Below are 20,657 nucleotides of genomic sequence, written 5' to 3'. Positions count from 1 at the left end.
CAGGCCTAGTTCATTTTGCCATTGGTGGTCCCCTGTGGGAGGGGCCCTGCAGCACCGGGAGGGAGGCAGACCAGTCAGAGGGATGGATCCACAGAAGCACAGCGTTGGGTGTTTGTGCAGTGCAAGCAAGTTTGGTGACGGGTACTGCTTCCCTTTGGGGGAGAAGATGGCAGCATAGGAGGGCGCTGGGCTCACCTCGTCCTGCTGATCACTTAGATTCCACCCACACCTGCCTAAATAACCCAGAAAACTGCCAGAAGACTAGTAGAATGGACTCTCCAGAGCCAAGAGGCCCACGGAAGAGTGTAGGAAGGTTGGAGAGGCGGTGCACGCTACACGGACTGGCAAGAGGGAGCCAGGGCGGTGGAGGGGCAGCCTGCCTGGCAAGGCAGAGTCCCTGAGTCTGGCTTGCAAAAGCGGAGGGTCCGGACTCAGTGAGTTCTGACAGCCAGCGGAACTTAACATCTGGAAAGTTAAAAGTCAACAGCTCTGCTTGGAGAGCAGGAGGGCGAGAGGACACTGGGAGGGAGAGGTGTTGAGCCCTGTAAGACAGAGCTCAGCTAGGCAGGGAACAAAGGCGCTGGCAAGCACCATCTCCCTCTCCCACCCCCCAGCTGAATTTATTTTTGTGTATGGTGTAAGAGTGAGGTCCAGTTTCATTCTTCTGCATGTTGCTGTCCAGTTTTCCCAACACCACTTGTTAAAGAGACTCTTTTTTCCATTGGACATTCTTCCCAGTACCATACTGTCTTGCTAATTACACCTTTATAATACAGCTTGAAGTCCAAAATTGTGACACCTCCAGTTTGGTTTTCTTTTTCAAGATTGCTTTGAGTATTCAGGATTTTTTGTGGTTTCATACAAATTTTAGGATTGTTTGTTCAAGTTCTGTGAAAAATGTTGGTGGTATTTTGATAAGAATTGCATTAAATGTATAGATTGCTTTGGTGAGTATAGACATTTTCACAATATTTGTTCTTCTCATCCATGAGCATGGAATGTTTTTTCATTTTTTTTGTGTCCTTGTCAATTTGTTTCACAAGTGTTTTATAGTTTTCAGAGTACAGATCTTTTACCTCTTTGGTTAGGTTTATTCCAAAGTATCTTATGATTTTGGTGCAACTACAAATATGACTGATTCATTGATTTCTCTTTCTGCTGCTCATTGGTATAGAGAAATGCATCTGATTTCTGCATGTTGATTTTTTATCCTGCACCATTAGTGATTTCGTGTATCAGGTCTAGCAATTTTTTGGTGGAATCTGTCAGGTTTTCTATATAGAATATCATGTTGTCTGAAAACAGTGAAAGTTTGAATTCTTTCTTGCTGATTTGGATAACTTTTATTTCTTTGTGTTGTCTGATTGCTGATGCTAGAACTTCCAATACTATGTGAATAACCGTGGAACTCTCAGTTTTTCCCCAATGAAGATGATATCAGCAATGGGTCTTTTGTATATTGTCTTTATGATGTTGAGGTATGTTCCCTCTATCCCTACTTTGTTGAGGGTTTTTATCATGAATGGATACTGTATTCTGTCAAATGTTATTTCTGCATTTATTGAGAGGATCATATGGTTCTTACCCTTTTTTTAATTAATGCAGTGTATCATGTTGATTAATTTGTTAATACTGAACCGCCATTGCAGCCCCAGAGTAAACCCCACTTGATCATGGTGAATGACTTTTTTAATATACCATTGGATTGATTTCCCAGTATCTTGTTCAGAATTTTACATCCATTTTCTCAAGGATGTTGGCCTATAATTCTTCATTTTAGTGAGGTTTTTATCTGGTTTTGGAATCAAGGTAATGCTGGCCTCATAGAATGAGTTTGGAAGTTTTCCTTCTATTTATATATTTTGGAATAATTTGAGAATAGGTATTAAATCTTTTTTAATGTTTGGTAGAATTCACCTGGGAAGTCATCTAGCCCTGGACTTTTGTTTGTTAGGAGATTTTTGATTACTGATTCAATTTTTTTGTTTGTTATTGGTCTGTTCAAATTTTCTATTTCTCCCTGTTTCAGTTTCAGCAGGTTATATGTTTCTAAGATTTATCCATTTCTTCTAGATTGCTCAATTTGTTGGCCTATAATTTTTCATAATATTCTCTTACAACTGTTTGTATTTCTGTGGGTGTTAGTTGTGATCTCTCCTCTCTCATTTGTGATTTTATTTATTTGGGTCCTTTCTCATTTCTTTGTGATAAGTCTGCCTAGGTGTTTATAAATTTTATTAATTCTTCAAAGAACCATCTCCTAATTTCATTGATCTGTTAACTGGTGGGGGTTTTTGTTTGTTTGTTTCTATATCATTTATTTCTGCTCTAATCTTTATTATTTCCCTTCTTCTGCTGGCTTTAGGCTTCATTTGTTGCTCCTTTTCTAGCTTTTTTAGGTATAAGGTGAGGTTGTGTATTTGAGGTTGTGAGGTTGTACTTCTTGAGATAAGCCTGTATTGCTACATACTTACCTCTTATGACCATTTTGATGCATCCCAAAGGTTTTGGACTCTCACGTTTTCAATTTCATTTGCTTCCATATATTTTGTATTTCTCTTTAATTTCATGATTAACTCATTCATTCTTTAGTAGGATAGTGTTTAACCTCCATGTATTTGTTGTTTTAACAGTTATTTTTCTTGTGATTGACTTCATTTTTCATAGCTTTGTGGTTGAAAAATATGCATACTATGATCTCTATCTTTTTGTGCATATTGAAACCTGAATCTGTCCCCATATGTGATATTTTCTGCAGAATATCTTTGTGCACTCAAACTAAATGTGTATTCTGCTGCTCTATGATGAAATATTCTGAATATATCTATCAAGTCCATTGGGTACAGTGTGTCATTCAAAGCCATTGTTTCCTCCTTGATTTTCTGCTTAGATGAATTGTCTATTGGTGTAAGTGGGGTGTTAATGTTCTCTACTGTTATTGTATTGTAATCGATGAATTTATGTTTGTTATTAATTGATTTATATATTTGGCTGCTTCCACATGGAAGCATAAATAATTAGATTTGTTAGGTCTTCTTGTTGGATAGACCCTTTTTTTATGATATAGTGCCCTTCTTCATCTCTTGCTCTGTTTTCGGGTTAAAATCTAGTTTGTCTGATATATATATGGCTACTCTGGTTTTTTTTCACATCCATTAGCATGATAAATGATTCATTCTCTCATTTTCAATCTGTAGGTGTCTTTAGGTCTAAAGTGAGTCTCTTGGGGCATCTGGGTGGCTCAATCAGTTAAACGTCCAACTTCAGGTCATTTCTCATGGTTTGGGGGTTCAAGCCCCACCTCAGGCTCTGTGCTGGCAGCTCAGAGCCGGGAGCCTACTTCAGATTCTGTGTCTCCCTCTCTCTCTTCCCCTTCCCTTCTTGCTCTCTCTCTCTCTCTCTCTCAAAAAATAAATAAGCATTAAAAAAAATTAGAGACAAATGGCCAAGATGACAGAGTAGCATGGAAGTTCTCAGCTTCCCTCATCCTGAAATGAAACTACATTAGCATGAAGTGAGTCTAGATTTTAAAATAAAGACTGTAACAAGAGATGAAGAAGAGCATTATATCACAACCAAAGGGGTCTATCCACCAAGAAGACCTAACAATTATAAATATTTATGTCCCCAACATGAAGGAACCCAATATATAAATCAATTGATCACAAACATACAGAAGTTCATTGATAATAATACCATAATAGTAGGGGACTTCAACACCCTACTTACAACAATGGACAGATCGTCTAAACAGAAAATCGACAAGGAAACAATGGCTTTGAATGACACACTAGACAGGATGGACATAACAGATATATTCAGAACATTTCATCTTAAAGCAGCAGAATATACATTATTCTCCTGTGCACATGGAACATTCTCTAGAATAGATCACATACTGGGACACAAATCAGCCCTCAACAAGTACAAAAAGATCAAGATCATACCTTGCATATCTTCAGACCACAGCACTATGATACTCAAAATCAACCACAAAAAAAAAAAAAACTTTGGAAGTGCCATGAACACTTGGAAATTAAAGAACATCCTTCTAAAAAATGAATGGGTTAACCAAGAAATTAAAGAGTAAATTAAAAAGTACATGGAAGCCAATGAAAATGAAAACATGACAGTCCCAACTGGGATGCAGCAAAGACGGTAATAAGAGGGAAGTATATAGCAATCCAGGCCTTCCTAAAGAAGGAAGAAATTTCTCAGATACACAATCTGACCTTACACCATAAAGAGCTAGAAAAAGAATAGCAAATAAAGCCCAAAACCAGAAGAAGACAGGAAATAATAAAGATTAGAGAGCAGAAATACAAACAATAATAAGAGAATATTATGAGAAGTTATATGCCAATAAATTGGGCAATCTGGAAGAATGGACAAATTCTTAGAAACATATAAACTACCAAAACTGAAACAAGAAGTCGTAGAAAATTTGAACAAATCTATAACCATTAAATTAATTGAATTAATAATCATAATCAAAAATTTTTCAACAAGAGTCCAGGGCCAGAAGCCTTTCCAGGGGAATTCTACAAAATATTTAAAGAAGAGTTAATACTTATTCTTTGGAAGCTGTTCCAAAGAATAGAAATGGCAGGAAAACTTCCAAAATCATGCTATGAGTCCAGCATTACCTTGATTCCAAAAGCAGACAAAGATCACAATGAAAAGAATAACTATAGACCAATTTCCCTGATGAACATGGATGCAAAAATTCTCACCAGGATACTAGCAAACTGAATCTAACAATACAGTAAAAGAAGTATTCACCACAATCAAGTGGGATTTATTCCTGGGATGCAGGCCTGGTTCAATATCCACAAATCAATCAATATCATACATCACATTAAAAAGAAAGAATAAGAACCACATGAACCTCTCAATAGATGCAGAGAAAGCAATTGACAAAATACAGCATCCTTTCTTGATAAAATCCTCAAGAAAAATACCCACCACTAATATTATCTTCAATGGGGAAAAACTGAGAGCATTCCTCCTAAGGTCAGGAACATGACAAGGATGTCCACTCTCACCACTGTTATTCAGCATAGTGTTAGAAGTCCTAGCCTCAGCATTCAGACAACACAAAGAAAGAAAAGCCATCCAAATCAGCAAGGAGAAAGTCGAACTTTCACTCTTCACAGACTACAGGATACTCTATGTGGAAAACCCAAAAGATTCTACCAAAAAACTGCTAGAACTGATCCATGAATTCAGCAAAGTCACAGGATATAAAATCAATGCACAGAAATCCATTGCATTTCTATACACCAATAATGAAGCAGCAGAAAGAAAAATCAAGGAATCAACCCCATTTACAACTGCAGCAAGAAACATAAAATGCCCAGGAATAAACTTAACCAAAGAGGTGAAAAATCTATACATTAAAAACTATAGACAGTTTATGAAAGAAATTGAAGAAGACACAAAAAAATGGAAAAACATTCCATGTTCCTGGATTGGAAGAACAAATATTGTTAAAATGTTGATACTACCTAAAGCAATCTACATATTAAATGTAATGCCTATCAAAATAACACCAGCATTTTTCACAGAGCCAGAACAAACAATTCTAAAATTTGTATGGAACCAGAAAACATCCCAAATAGCCAAAGCAATCCTGAAAGAGAAAACCAAAGCTGAAGGCATTACAATTCCGACTTCAAGTTGTATTACAAATCTGTAATCATCAAGACAGTATGGTATTGGCAGAAAAACAGACACATAAATCAATGGAACAGAGCAGAGAACCCAGAAATGGCCCCACGAACATATGGCCAACTAATCTTTGACAAATCAGAAAAGAATATCCAATGGAATAAAGACAGTCTCTTCAGCAAGTGGTGCTGGGAAAACTGGACAGCGACATGCAGAAGAATGAACCTGGACCACTTTCTTACACCATACCCAAAAATAAACTCAAAATGGATGAAAGACCTAACTGTAAGACAGGAAGCCATCAAAGTCCTAGAGGAGAAAACAGGTAACAACCTCTTTGACCTGGGCCACAGCAACTTCTTAGTTGACATGTCTCCAGAGGGAAGGGAAACAAAAGCAAAAATGAATTATTGGGACCTCATCAAGATAAAAAGCTTCTGTACAGTGAAGGAAACAATCAGTAAAACTAAAAGGCAACTGACAGAATGGGAGAAGATATTTGCAAATGACATATGAGATAAAGGGTCAGCATCCAAAATCTATAAAGAACTTATCAAACTCAACATCCAAAAAGCAAATAATCCAGTGAAGAAATGGGCAAGAGACATGAATAGACAGTTTTCCAAAGAAGACATCCGATGGCTAACAGACACATGAAAATATGCTCAACATCATTCATCATCAAGCAAACACAAATCAAAACCATAATGAGATACCACCTCACACCTGTCAAAATGGCTAACATGAACAACTCAGGCAACAACAGATGTTGGCTAGGATGAGGAGAAAGAGGATCTCTTTTGCACTGCTTGTGGGAATGCAAACTGGTGCAGCCACTCTAAAAAACAGTATGGGGGTTCTTCAAAAAATTAAAAATATAACTACCCTTCGACCCAGCAATTGCACTACTAGGTATTTATATTAAGGATACAGGAGTTCTGTTTCAAAGGGGCACATGTACCTCAATGCTTATAGCAGAGCTATCAACAATAGCCAAAGTATGGAAAGGGCCCAAATGTCCATTGACAGATGAATGGATAAAGAATATGTGGTATATATATATATACAATGGAATACTACTCAGCAATCAAAAAGAATGAAATCTTGCTATTTGCAACAATGTGGATGGAATAAGAGTGTATTATGCTAAGCAAATTAGCCAATTAGAGAAAGACAAATATCACGTAACCTCACTCATATGTGGAATTTAAGATACAAAACAGATGAACATAAGGGAAGGAAGAAAAATTAATATAAAAACAGGGAGGGAGACAAAACATAAAAGACTGTTAAATACAGAGAACAAACTGAGGGTTGCTAGAGGGGTTTTGTGAAGGGAATGGGCTAAATGGGCAAGGGGCATTAAGGAGGATACTTGTTGGGATGAGTACTGGGTGTTATATGTAGGAGATGAATCACTGGAATCTACTCCTGAAATCATTATAGCACTCCCAAAAAGTCCTCTTTAATATAATTTTTTAAAGTTTTATTTATTTATTTTTGAGAAAGACACAGAGAGGTGGGGGGGGGGGGGGAGAGAAGCAGAGAGAGAAAGAGAGAGAGAAAATCAAGCAGGCTCCATGCTGTCACTGTCAGCATGAATCCCAATGCGGGCTTGATCCCACAAACCATGAGATCATGACCTGAGCCAAAATCAAGAGTCGGACATTTAACTGCCTCAGCTACCCAGGCATCTCTAACTTTTCTTTTTATAATCTCCCAAAACACCATCAGATTTCTTTCTGGCTTCACTTGTATCTATTATGCTCTATGTATGAAAATGACTATAGAACATTACCTGGGACTGAGAAAGAAAAGCAGGTGATGCATCATTTACGCTTGGTATCATACTTTGAGTCTTCTGAAATTGACTTTTAATGTCATATTTTCCAGGCCCCGGTACTCCCTAAATTACAAAAGAAAAAATACATGTTCTCATTAAGAAAGCATCTATAGTACCTAAGGGAACAGTTGGCTAAATATATGAACCAAAGTTACAGGGTTTTTAAGCAAATTCCTACACGAAATTACTAAAGCACTTCATTAAAAGGCAAGCCAGAACAAACTTAAGAGAAACAACAAAAAATTTTCCTTAGCAAAGTTCCCTAGGAACCTGAAAACATACTACTTGAAACTTTGCTGCCCTCTACTGATAGAGCTCAGAAAAAAATTATCTACTTCACATAATTAAAAATTACAATGAATAAAGGTGGTTTCTATATTTCTTCTATTTAAAAGTATACAACCAAATCTTATCTAAGAAAATATTTTTACTATATTTTCAAGTTTCTATTAATCAATAAACTACCTTGTTTCCAACAAATAAGCTTCAGGATATATTTTATTTCAAATACAAATGTTAGAAAACGTAAGAAATTAAGTTTTAGCCAGATACTTTATAATAGATAAAACTTAATTCAGCAAAGACTCATACTAACTTTTCTATTATCTTAAAAACATTTAACTTGAGATATATATATATATATATATATATATATATATCAAGAATTTAAACACAGTACTATATATATTTATAAAATATATACAAGTGTTATTTAAATATATATCAAAAAGTAGTATATATTAATCATCAAAGATTTTAGTAATCTTATACAATACTTTTCATACTATTAAAAAGTTTCAAATCTTCTGTTTCATATATACCTCCTCTACTTTTTTACAATGTAAAGAATTATTCCTTAATTTATGAATTACATACTTGGATATATAATAAAACTCTATCAGGAAATCCTGTCATCTCTATCATTATATGTCTAAAATCAACCCCACTTCTCTCCATCTCCAAAGACATCACTCTGATCCAAGCCTCCATCTCTTACCTGGATTATTGTGAAATCTTCCTAACTTCCCCCCTGCTTCCACCCTTATCCTCCTTCAGTCTATTTCTCAACATGGCAGCTAGTGATGGATCCAGTAAGGTCCTGAGTCATACTGTACCACTCCTCTTCCTGAATCCATCCAGTGGCTTCCAATCTCATGTTGAGCAAAAATCAAGGTCTTAATATGATATGAATTTCACCCCCAGACTCACTATCAGCACTCTAACCTAATCTCCTATTACTTTCCCATTTCCTTTTTTTTGTTTGTTTTGTTTCATTGTATTTATTTTGACAGAGAGAGGGAGAAATCAAGCACAAGCAGGGGAGAAGCAGAGACAGAAGAAGAGAATCACAAGCAGGCTCCATACTGTCATCACAGAGACCCACCTGGGGCTCAGTCCCACAAACTGTGAGATCATGACTTGAGCTGAAATCAAGAGTCAGGCACTTAACCAACTGAACCACCCAGGCACCCTATTTCTCATTTCCATTCACTCTGTTTATCAATAAGATCTCGAGACCTTTGCACTCTGTTTGAGATGTTCTCCTAGATAACTCCAGGGCTCACTCCTTCATTTCAATCATAACACTATTCAATGTTACCTTCTCAATGAGTCATTTCTAGGCCACCCAATCTCAATTTAATTGCCTCCCCTAAGTAACTCCTACCCCCTTTCCTACCTATTTTTTAGCCTTATCATGTTTTACTATCCAAAATACAATTTTCTGCTATATTGTAAGCTCCAAGAGGGCAGTTATTTTTTGTTTTGTTTGCTCCTGTATCTTTAGAGTACAGAAGACTATGTGGAGCATAGTAGGTGCTCAGTTAATATTTGCCCGAAGAATGGATGAAAGGATAAATGTATGCATTGAATCCTACATTTTCACTGATCATATAATGGATTTGGAGATAGGTTCCTCTGGGAAATGTGACTCCAAATTAGAGCAATAGCTAGTTCTAACCATAGTAAAATATCTTAAAGCCTACATATTAAATAATAACAATAACACCTGGGAAATTTTTATTGAGGATAAATTCTTATACACAAGTACCTATTCCTATTAATAAGTTTGAATCTAAAAATGTATATGAAGGTCCATGTTATCTTGTCTCAAATAAACAAGTCTATGCCATTATTTGGTGGCTGCTAGAAAAGATGCACTTTGGCTATGGAATAAGATTGTTTTTAAATCTACAAACTTCTAGGAAGTTAAGTTTAGAATTAAAAAAAACTTCTACATAATTCTGTTTATACAAACCTATGAGATACATATCAAATATAGAAATATAGAGAACATAACTTGAAATATACCATATTAACCTATTTTCTTAAATTTTACCATTATGCTATATCCATCTTCTACATATAGGCAGGCTTAGTATAAAATAATCAGCTACTGACAAATTGGGATTACCTTCCTACTGTTATAAACATTGTGTAAGTGCTCATTACTATGGATCACAGGGAAAAGACTAAGTGTGAATAATGAAATAAATGAATATACTTAGTCTTGGGTTTATTTTGCATAAAAGCAGAAATGAAATCTTGACCTCTTCAGTGAATATCTTTTTCCTTTTTTACTGTTTTTTCATAAAGTTCCTAATGTTACTGAACTTTATTTCATGAAAATAAGATATAGTGGTAAAATTAGCTCTTGCTTCTAAAAAGTTAGGCTTAGGACAATTAAAAAAATTTTTAAATAGAGGACTATGAGACACTGGCCACTCAGGACAAGCCTCCGTTTCTGACAATATAAAGGTGAAAAGACTTTGAGAAGACCAAACCCTAGGCACTGGCTGAAAATGCTGTAATATTTATCCTGCTTTTTAAAAATGCTATCAACAGACTACCCACATTAGTATCAACCTATTAAATACATAGTTCCCTTCACCACAGTGTCTCATCTGAGGTCTAGTGAGCAGAATCTCACTGAGTAGAGGAATCCACACTTCTAACAAGCCTCGCAGATGATCCTCATGTACAATAAAGAACCACAGCTCTGTCCAAAAGGGGATTACAGCATCTTCTGCTAAACACATACATCCCAAGGGAGAAGTCCTAGATCTAAGGAGTATTCTGCCTTGGAAACGGAAGCTAAAGATTATTAAGGCAGGTTGTTTATGGCATCTTTTCATGTGTAACCTAATAAAAATGGGCCTCTTCTTTTAAATAAAGTATAATCATCCATTTGATCAGATGGCATGCAGGGATTAGGGGGACAGGGAGAAACCATACGGTTCTACCTTTACTCCTTTACCTTGGGAGTCACCATCAGAGATGAGTATTCTTTTAATAAAAATACTAAAAGTTTAGGGGCGCCTGGGTTGCTCAGTCAGTTAAGTGTCCAACTTTGGATCAGGTCATGACCTCGTGGTTCATGAGTTTGAGCCCCATGTTGGGCTCTGTGCTGACAGCTCAGAGCCTGGAGCCTGTTTCAGATTCTGAGTCACCATCTCTCTCTGCCCCTCCCCCACTCACACTGTCTCTTTCAAAAATAAATAAACATTAAAAAAATTTTTTTAAACATTAAATGTTTACTATGTGCAAAGCACTGGTATATAGTAATAAATGAAGCATGGGGTCTACTTTTGAGAAGCTCACACTAGGTTAATGGCTCTAAAACTAGGCTGCACAAGATGATCTTTTGGGGGATTTATAAAAATAGCAACGACTCAGTCCACTTTATTCAAATTAAAGACAATCGAAATGAGACCCAGACATTTTTTTTTTAATTTAAAGCTTTCTGGTTCATTTGTTTGTTTGTTTGTTTGTTTTGTCTTATTTTTGTTTTGTTTTGTTTCCCCTGCAAGTAAATCTTTATTTCTATGGTTTTACACAACTCCTACATCTACTACAGAGACTTGGGGAATCTGGGACTCTGCTTTCACAGAATTATTTTTATCTTGCCTCTCCAGAAATTTTACTTTATTTGTTGTTGTTGTTGTTGTTATAAGCAAAATCAACTTACATAAGGATTTTTATTAAAAACAACAAATGACCCTAAATCTCTAATGTCCATTAAATCTTTCTAAAATCTAAATTTTGAATCTTTCTTGAATCTTTTTGAATCTTTCTTGAATCCTATGTTCTTTTTTAACTTTATTTAAATCCAAGTTATCTAACATATAGTGTAATAATGGTTTCAAGAGTAGAATTTAGTGATTGATTTATCACAAATGCCCTCCTCAATGCCCATCACCCATTAGTCCATATCCCCACCCAACACTCCTCCAGCAACCCTCAGTTTGTTCTCTGTATTTAAGAGTCTCTTCTGGTTGCCTCCTCTCTGTTTTTATCTTATTTTTCCTTCCCTTCCCCTATGTTTATCTATTTGATTCTAATGTGCAGCCAGAATGGAGACCTAAATCAGTTTAAAAATCACATTGGTAGGCCTCATCCAAGTACAATCACTTTCCAATGGTTCTGTAACCACCACTGTTTCCTAGAGTTTCAGAGCACCTTCATGTAAATTAAGGACTACAGTAAGACCAGGTAACCAGGTATTTCTTTCAGCTCGCATTCTATAATTTTAACTTCTGCAGTCATATTTTTAATTCTCAAGTTCGCTAATTCTCTAAATCTTTGTTCATGCTTGCATTATCCTCCATATTTCCAAGGATATTAATTATAATTTTATTTATAGTTCTGCTTTCTTTATTGTCTGTTTCCTTGAAGTTTTATTGATGTTGCATTTTTGTTTGTCCTTGTGTTTTGCATTGGAGGATTTCCTCAAATGTCTGGTGATCCCTTGCTCCCCATTCAGATTTAAGAGTGAGCCACTAAAAGAGTTGATTAAAAAATTCATATGTGGATAGATTTGCCTTGAAAGCTATTGGACTTCATTATGCTGTGATGGAATCATAATTCATTAGTGGGTCCCCAAATATCAGTCTTTTCTCCAGTCTGATGACAATTTGGGTGTGTGGGAATGGTACCTGGACCTCTCTCGCATTCTGCATATAAACTTCCACTTAAACCCTCCATTTTCTTCTTGTCTTACTTATAATTATGCAAAATTAAAAACATGCAAAAAAACATAAAGCACAGTTGAAAAAACTCCTACATACCCTTCACCCAGGGTCAATAATTCTCAACTCATGTCCAAATTTGTTTCTTAATCTTATCAGCTTCCCCAATTCTAACTCCAATGTTGTAGAGGAGAATGCAAAATATAATGTTATCAATATATACTTCAGCATGTATTTCTAAAAGATAAGGGACTCGTTTTAACATAAACACAAAACCATTTTTCCAACTTAAAACAATTATTTGATTCTTTATTTATTCAGAGTTCTAATTTTTGTGACTGCCTCAAATTTATGTGAACAATAATAAAATAATTTTATGTTTGTCTTAATCATAACCCAATTAAAGTCCACACTTACAAGGGGCCAATGTTTTTAAGTCTCTTATCATCTTATAATCTATAGGTTCTTCTCCATCACTTTATTTTATTCCCTTTCAATTTATTTGGTGAAAAAGCTAAGTTTTTGTCCAATTTCTGAGAATTCCCCACAGTTTGTATTTTCTTGACTATCTATGTGTCTCCTGTCCCTTGTACTTCCTGTAAACTGGCAGTTTGTTGTAAGGGCTTGATCAGATTCGAATTCAATATTTTTTCAAGATTACTTCATTGGTAGCCCTGTATACTTCCACCAGGAGGCACATATTATAACTGATTCTATCTATTCTACAATGTTAGCAGCCATTAATGATAACTGACTAGATCTAGTCATTCAGTAGGAATTGTAAAATGATAATATAATTCTATAATTCCTTCTTATTTATTACCTGAAATACTTCTATAAAAAGAGACTTCTCTCATGAATTATTTAGTTACCCTAAGATACAGTTCATATAGGAAAAGCAAGATAAATGCTTGTTTTTTTTTTTTTTCTTTCCTTCTACTTACCAGTTTCAAAATACCAAGTTAGACTCTTGCATCTTCAAATAATAATGAGTTTTTAAAATTCTAATTTTAAACTCATGGATTTAAAAAGATTTGAATTGGGGCGCCTGGGTGGCTCAGTCGGCTGAGTGGCCGACTTCGGCTCAGGTCACGATCTCGCACTCCGTGAGTTCGAGCCCCGCGTCGGGCTCTGTGCTGACAGCTCGCGGAGCCTGGAGCCTGTTTCGGATTCTGTGTCTCCCTCTCTCTGACCCTCCCCCGTTCATGCTCTGTCTCTCTCTGTCTCAAAAATAAACAAGAATTTTAAAAAAAATTAAAAAAAAAAGATTTGAATTATCTTAACTCATTGGAGTTGTATTGCTCGTTGAGACTGAAGTCATCCTATATTCGGTTGGTGGGAACCTGTTTAAATGAGCCCCTGAGTCCTTTTGATATGACCCTGGGTAATCTATCATAGCCCCCACTGCTTTCTGTTATAACAATATGCTTTAGGTTCTTCAGATACAATTCCTGCCCCAAACCTGGAATCAAACATTTCTCCAAGGAGCTTTCATTCTTTTTATCTGGAGTCTAGAAATACCCTCCATTTTTGTTACATCATCTCATGCCTTTCCTCTTTTATCTCAATATCCCTAAATCCAGAGGCTCTCTCATTTGATTTCTCCACCAACAGACCTCACATCTTCTCCTGCAGTGGGGGTGAGAAAGTTGTCCAGCTATAGGAGATTGTGCTTTGTATCCAGATTATCACCAATCCTGCTGTTTTCAGTCCCACCTGCCACCTTCCAATGTAATTGATATTCCTGGGCTTTTTGAAGGTACTATAAGGTAAACTGGCTTTCTTGGTGGCATTCCTCTCTGAAGGTATTTACATAGTAGCTTCCTCCATTCTACCATTTTACATTTACCCATCAACTTTTACATTTACCATTTGCCCATCCACCTTACATTTTTGAAAACTGAACATATCTTTTATCTATTATCATCTCTTCTCTCATTCTTTTTGTGTTTGTAGTATTGCACCTTTCATAATTCTTTTACTTATTAATTTAATGGCGCTTTGGGAGTATTATGGGCTAAACTGTTGTCCCTCCAAAATTCTTATGTTGAAGTCTTAACACCCAGTACTTCAGAATATAACTGTATTTGGAGATAAGGACTTTAAATATATAATAAGTTAAGATAAGGTTTTTAGGGTTGGCCCTAATCTTATATGACTGGTATCTTCATAAGAAAAGGAATTTTAAATATAGACATGACTGTGCACAGTGGAAAGATCACGTGAAGATGCAAAGACAAAATAGCTATTTATAAGCCAAGGGCAGAGATCTCAAAAGAAGTCACTGACAACACCCTGATTTCACACTTCTAGCCCCCAGAACTGTGAGAAAATAAATTTCTTCTGTTTAAGCCTCCCAGTCTGTGGTACTCAGTTATAACAGTCCTACCAAACTAGTAGAGGGAATGTAGCAGGATTCTCACACAGAGACGGTGACACCGAGGATTTTCTTTCCAGGAAGCAACTTTATTTGTGCCGGCACCACTCAGCTGGGTTTATACCCGAAGAACCATGCCCCGAACGCCACGGGGTGTAGTTTTTTATATATTTTTTTGTCTCCTATATATGGTAACCCACAAACATGAAGTCTGATTAAGTGGTCTCATGTCACAAGGTCATGAGGGATGTTGTTACGTACATGTTTAGCCAGGTTGCCTTGAGGCTTTTCTTTTGTTTTTGTTTTTATTTTTGTTTTTCTCCTCAGGGAGGGGATGCTACCACAAGAGGAAGCTAAGATATAAGCATGGATTCAATCTATCTTGTTCAACCAGAAGTCTGTCTGTCCCATTCCACAAAAACTAAAAATATAAAGGATTTCATGAAGCCAGAAATGTAGCAGAAAATATAACACTGGTACCAGCCAAGTCTAAGCGTTGTGGTGATGGTAATTCTTAGAAGGAAAAAGTTAGCTTTACAATTTTTGACACCTAATAGTTCAATAATATTAATTGAATAGATGGAACTACAGATGGATGAATACCATCCATAACTTTTGACTTTTCTGCATCTCTCTTTGAAATACAGAAGATAGTTTGCAAGATCTCTGATATTTGCACAGAACATAGTAGCATGCATGTAGTGTCTGAACTTATGTCATGGACTTAAACTGATTATTCCAGTATAGAACTCAAAATAAAAAATACTCAAACTGACAATATTATGATTACCAAATGAGCTTTGGTGCATTAAGATCCAGAGAGAACTCTATTTTTAAGATTTTCTTTGTTTCAGGGAGCCTGGGTGGCTTAGTCGGTTGAGTGTTCAACTTCAGCTCAGGTCATGATCTCGCAGTTTGTGAGTTCAAGCCCCACATCAGGCTCTGCGCTGACAACTCAGAGCCTGGAGGCTGCTTCGGATTTTGTGTCTCCTCTCTCTCTGCCCTTCCCCACTCATTCTCTCTCTCTCTCTTCCTTTCTCTCTCTCTCTCAAAAATAAACATAAAAAGTGTTTTTAAATATTTTCATTTGTTTCTATACACTATAGTTTCATATGTAATTTAATTGTTGCTTGTTCTTCCATTTTGAAAATGGCCTCATTCTAAAGTTTTATCATCACATATCCGATACCCTTGCTATAATGCCATGACATTGCAGAAAAGGTGTGTGGGGTGGGGGGATTGAATGTCTTTTTACTGGCATCCATCTAGGTATCACAAAAAGGTTTTATTAGTTTAGAGGCTTTTCTTAGTCTATAAAACTCTCACTTCTGCAATCAATATTTTCTTAATGCTTTTAGCTCTCCCTATCTTTGAATCTTCTTACAAAAAAAATGAAGAAACTTTAATTCCCTATGTTTACTGAGCACCACTGTGTGGCAGGCGCTATATTCCTGTGTTATATTCCTATATATATATTCCTATGCTGTATTCCAATATATTCCTATTCCAATATATTCCTGAGTTACCTCTAATCCTTAAATATCCTGTAAGATAGACACGATTCAAGTTTGCCCAATAGGGAAAATGAGATCCAGACAGATTAAATAACTTAGCTTTAAATACAACCAGTAGGGACACAAACGAAACTAAGGTCTGAGTAACTACAAGCCCCTCTTTTTTTTTCCCCAAGAAATATTACAAAAATGCAATATTGCAGACATCATGACAAAAATGATTGAAAACAATGATTGAAAAATATTTATTAACCTATTATTTAGTAACATGCCCTGTTTTATTCTGGAATGCAGCCAGATAAGTGATCCCAGCTGATACCATATGGATTAGAAAAATGAGGCAATTGAGTCCAGCAAAACCAGAGAATCATTGTACTTGTGAAGATTAATTCCAGTAGACCTGGAATTAGTGTGAGTTGTTTTGTTAAATTATCTACAAGGCACTGATCTTTGGTAAAGATATGAAACTACTGACTAATAGTCTTGCTTTGCAATTATAGCTCCCATAAGTTTCAGAGTTTGGTTTGTACCAGCTTGTTAGCATTGTTTATTAATAGCAGTGAGATTGATGATTTGCCCCTGGCCTTGGTGAGACTCCGGAGGGCTTTACTATTGGTACTGGTTATGCAGCAAAATATCCCATGTGGCCAACAGAGTATAAGAAACTGTGGAAAGGTTCTGTTTTGGGCTCCCAGATTCTGAGCTGTTCATGAATGTGTTCATAATGCATGTCCTGATATGGCATTAGAGAAGGAAGACAATTAGAGCTCACTCTTGACTTCTCTGGAACCCTTGTAGCTTTTAACTATGAAGAATATTCTTACTTTAAAGTTGTTGATATTTGTATTTTTTTCCTGCAATGGACTGCACCTTTAAGCACTGTCATTTTGGGCCCTAAGTCTTTAGCACTCAAACCCTATGTGTCACTATTAGTGTAATCATGAAAAATAAATTGTTTTTGTTGTTATATTGTTATTATTTTAAGACACTACATTTTAGGGTGACTGGTTATGCAGCAAGAAATTACAGAAATGTTACTAATATTTACTAAGCACCTACTATTTGCCCAGCATTATTTCAATTCACAGATACAGAAACTGTCACAAAGAAATTAAATTAATTCCAAAAGCAACAGAGTTTCTATGTACTTGAGACAGATCTTATTGGTTGCTACCACAATCCCAATTTCCAACCTCCCTTTCCACAGCCTTCTGCCAGATAATGGGGCCATGCAACACAGTCCTGGCTAATAACTGTAAGCACTTGTCCAATAGAGAAAACAGAAGCCAGAGCAGGACTGGAAGAAAGACAAGTTCAATATTGAAATGTTAGTTTTCTTGTTGTTACAAAACTTCAAGGTAGAGATGTCATACATACAGTAATTCATGGAAGACTAGAGCTCAGTGCAGAGTTCAGGGTGTAAATACATACTGGAAGCAATCTGTATATTTGGAAATGATCAGTACTTAGACATGGTACCTGAAGCCATGAAACTAAATGTGGCTTCTGGGAACATTGTATAAAGAAAGGGCAAATAATATTATGTAATATTTGTGATTCTTTTATATTATATATTTTATATCATTTGTTATTGTTTTATATTAATTTTATATTATATTCTTAATACCATTAATCTTTTTAATGGTGTATATGAATTAATGAATCATTCTAATCTTCAGACTTCATTCTGATAATTTTTCACTTACCATATTCTTCAGCTAATAACTAGACTAAATATTTTGACAAGATTGATGATTACCCCATTTTCCAAAGCTAATTAAATGTATCTATTCTAATTCCTAAAAACAAGATTATATTCTGCTTCCTTTTTCTATTTTTGACACAATATAATAAGGAGAAACAAATTTATAAGCAACTTAAAGTGAAAGTTTGCAACTTAAAATATTTTCAGTATGCTTATATCAAAATCATTTTTGCTATATAATTATACTTAGCATTACATTCTTAATAAAAGAAAATAGGGGCGCCTGGGTGGCTCAGTCGGTTAAGCGTCCGACTTCGGCTCAGGTCACGATCTCGCGGTTTGTGAGTTCGAGCCCCGCGTCGGGCTCTGTGCTGACTGCTCAGAGCCTGGAGCCTGTTTCAGATTCTGTGTCTCCCTCTCTGTCTGACCCTCCCCGTTCATGCTCTGTCTCTCTCTGTCTCAAAAATAAATAAACGTTAAAAAAAATTTTTTTAAATAAATAAATAAAAGAAAATAGCCTCTTCATTTAAATATATTGAATAAGTATGTTCCAGACATAGTTAACTCTTTAAGTGACTAATTATAATGACTGATTAGCCAGAGAAATATATAATTCTGACTTGAGAGTATAGAAAGGAACATGTGTCTATTATTTCCATTTTCATAACTGCAACATAAATTTTGGTTCATTTAGACAGCATAATACCTTCTTTCTGATGTCAGGAAACAAACACCCCATGTGTGATTTTTTTTTTTTAAGAACAAATTAAACAGAACCAAATCAAATAAACATGGTATGAAAAATTCTAAGTGAACAAAATAGATTTGAAAAGTAACTGTATTAATCAATAACAGCACTATAAGTGTCACTGAGTCTCAGATACAACACTTTGGTTATACATCACTGAAATTAGAAAATTAAGTAAGTGACAGGAAATACATTGTAGGATAAATCATAAACTAGTTAGCTTACCATATGTTCAGTAACAGAAATAAAAACAAAATAGCTTTTCCATGTATATCTAGAAAGCATATCAGGAGAGGCAGAATTCAAATATAAGCTGCTAGGTTTGACTATATATTGTTGCTTTGGAGGATGGGGTTATTTTATGCAGTTTCAATTATTCCAACATGAAATTGAGCAAGGCTGATGAAAAGCTACTTAGATTCCTTAATATATCTGCTGAAATAATAGTTCCTATCAACACTGGTGTTTGGTGTTTACCAAAATATGGTAAATGTGAAGCTATCCTGCCAAGTTCTAAACTAGAGTAAAGGTGACTAAATGTGGCTATCCTGAAAAATATTACACAATGACCAACAATTATGTAAGAGTGTCGTGCTCAAGTATCTTTGACCAAGAGAAAACATATACAAATAGATTATATAGTTTTCCCATAATTACTATATCTTATATGATGGATTATCTAGTAGTAGTCAAGATTTATAATGCCTATTTTAGTAAATTAGTGCCATGTAAATGTTCAGAGTTCATTAACATTTACTACAGTGCAATGCAACATGAACTTCTGAATAGTTACTTATTATTGAGTATATTCTTCCTGCTCTTTGCAAACCCAAATTCCTCATTTTAAAGGTAAAAGAAACAATAACACTTAATGAATAATACATAGAAAACTGAACACATCCAAATAAAATAATGTTAAAAGTTCCAAATCTTAAATGGAGCTAAAGGACCACATAAGATTAATTGATATTACATTAACAAGGATGAAGAATTCAAATGTCTACTTGGAGCCAGGCAGGCAAATAAGAGTTTCATGGAAAATAGTACACTGGAGATCACTCACCCTCACTCCCAGGGGCAGCATTTAATCAGCTCCAATTGATTGTTGTTAGGATGTTAGGATGTTGTTGGTTGTTTTTGTTTTTATTTTTAAGAAAAGCTGAAAATCTGGATTTGTATATGAAATGCTACAAGTTACAAATGTTGGCAATCAATTCCATTGTTTTATAACTACAAGTTGGCCATAGTCCACTTGATAAAGTTCAACCCATTGACTACTAGATTCCACTCTGCTTAGTCTTAGTTTAAATATATTAAAATATACCTCCTTATATAAATTCCTACATATACCTTGAAATATCACAAAATCAAAGGTTTGATAAATGAGTTGGAATTTTCCATGCCTTATTGCAGTATCAGGATGAAATTATAATGTTCATAATCACAAGTGATTAGCAGAGACTGGATCTTTATACACATTGATAGTTCTGAAACTAGGATTGTCTTGGTCTGAAGTAATCTCTGAAATGCTGTGGAGGGAAGGGACCCAATTACTCATACTTACTTTCACTAGATTACTGTGCAGTGATCAGACTACTGAATCACATCAAGGCACTGCCTGATACCGTGAAGAGTCTGTTTTGTCTTCACAATTCTTATTGCTATGAGAGAGTTGATCTAACTTCCTGTGACATTCACAAGTTAGTGAACACAATAAATCATAACTTTCCATACTCCTCTAAGAAGTGTATGGGGATATGTTGGTGGCAACCAAAAATGAAGTGTGAAAGTAGACTCAGTTGGACAGATTTATAGACCCCCTGGACACATAAG

At 35.5% G+C, this 20,657-nt stretch overlaps 1 protein-coding gene across 4 annotated transcripts in view; it reads right to left on the bottom strand.

The window, feature by feature from the left end:
* The window catches only part of STPG2 (sperm tail PG-rich repeat containing 2), a 598,009-nt gene that overhangs the window by 468,435 nt on the left and 108,917 nt on the right, over positions 1 to 20,657 (bottom strand). For all 4 annotated transcript variants that reach the window (XM_053217109.1, XM_053217110.1, XM_053217112.1 and 1 more), the window contains one exon: positions 7,469 to 7,576. In XM_053217109.1, the coding sequence (XP_053073084.1) occupies positions 7,469 to 7,576 (108 nt within the window). The remainder of the gene's footprint in view (positions 1 to 7,468; positions 7,577 to 20,657) is intronic.

This window comes from Acinonyx jubatus, chromosome B1 (genome assembly GCF_027475565.1).
Source record: "Acinonyx jubatus isolate Ajub_Pintada_27869175 chromosome B1, VMU_Ajub_asm_v1.0, whole genome shotgun sequence".
Taxonomy (NCBI): domain Eukaryota; kingdom Metazoa; phylum Chordata; class Mammalia; order Carnivora; family Felidae; genus Acinonyx; species Acinonyx jubatus.
This window is presented reverse-complemented; position numbering and strand designations above follow the sequence as displayed.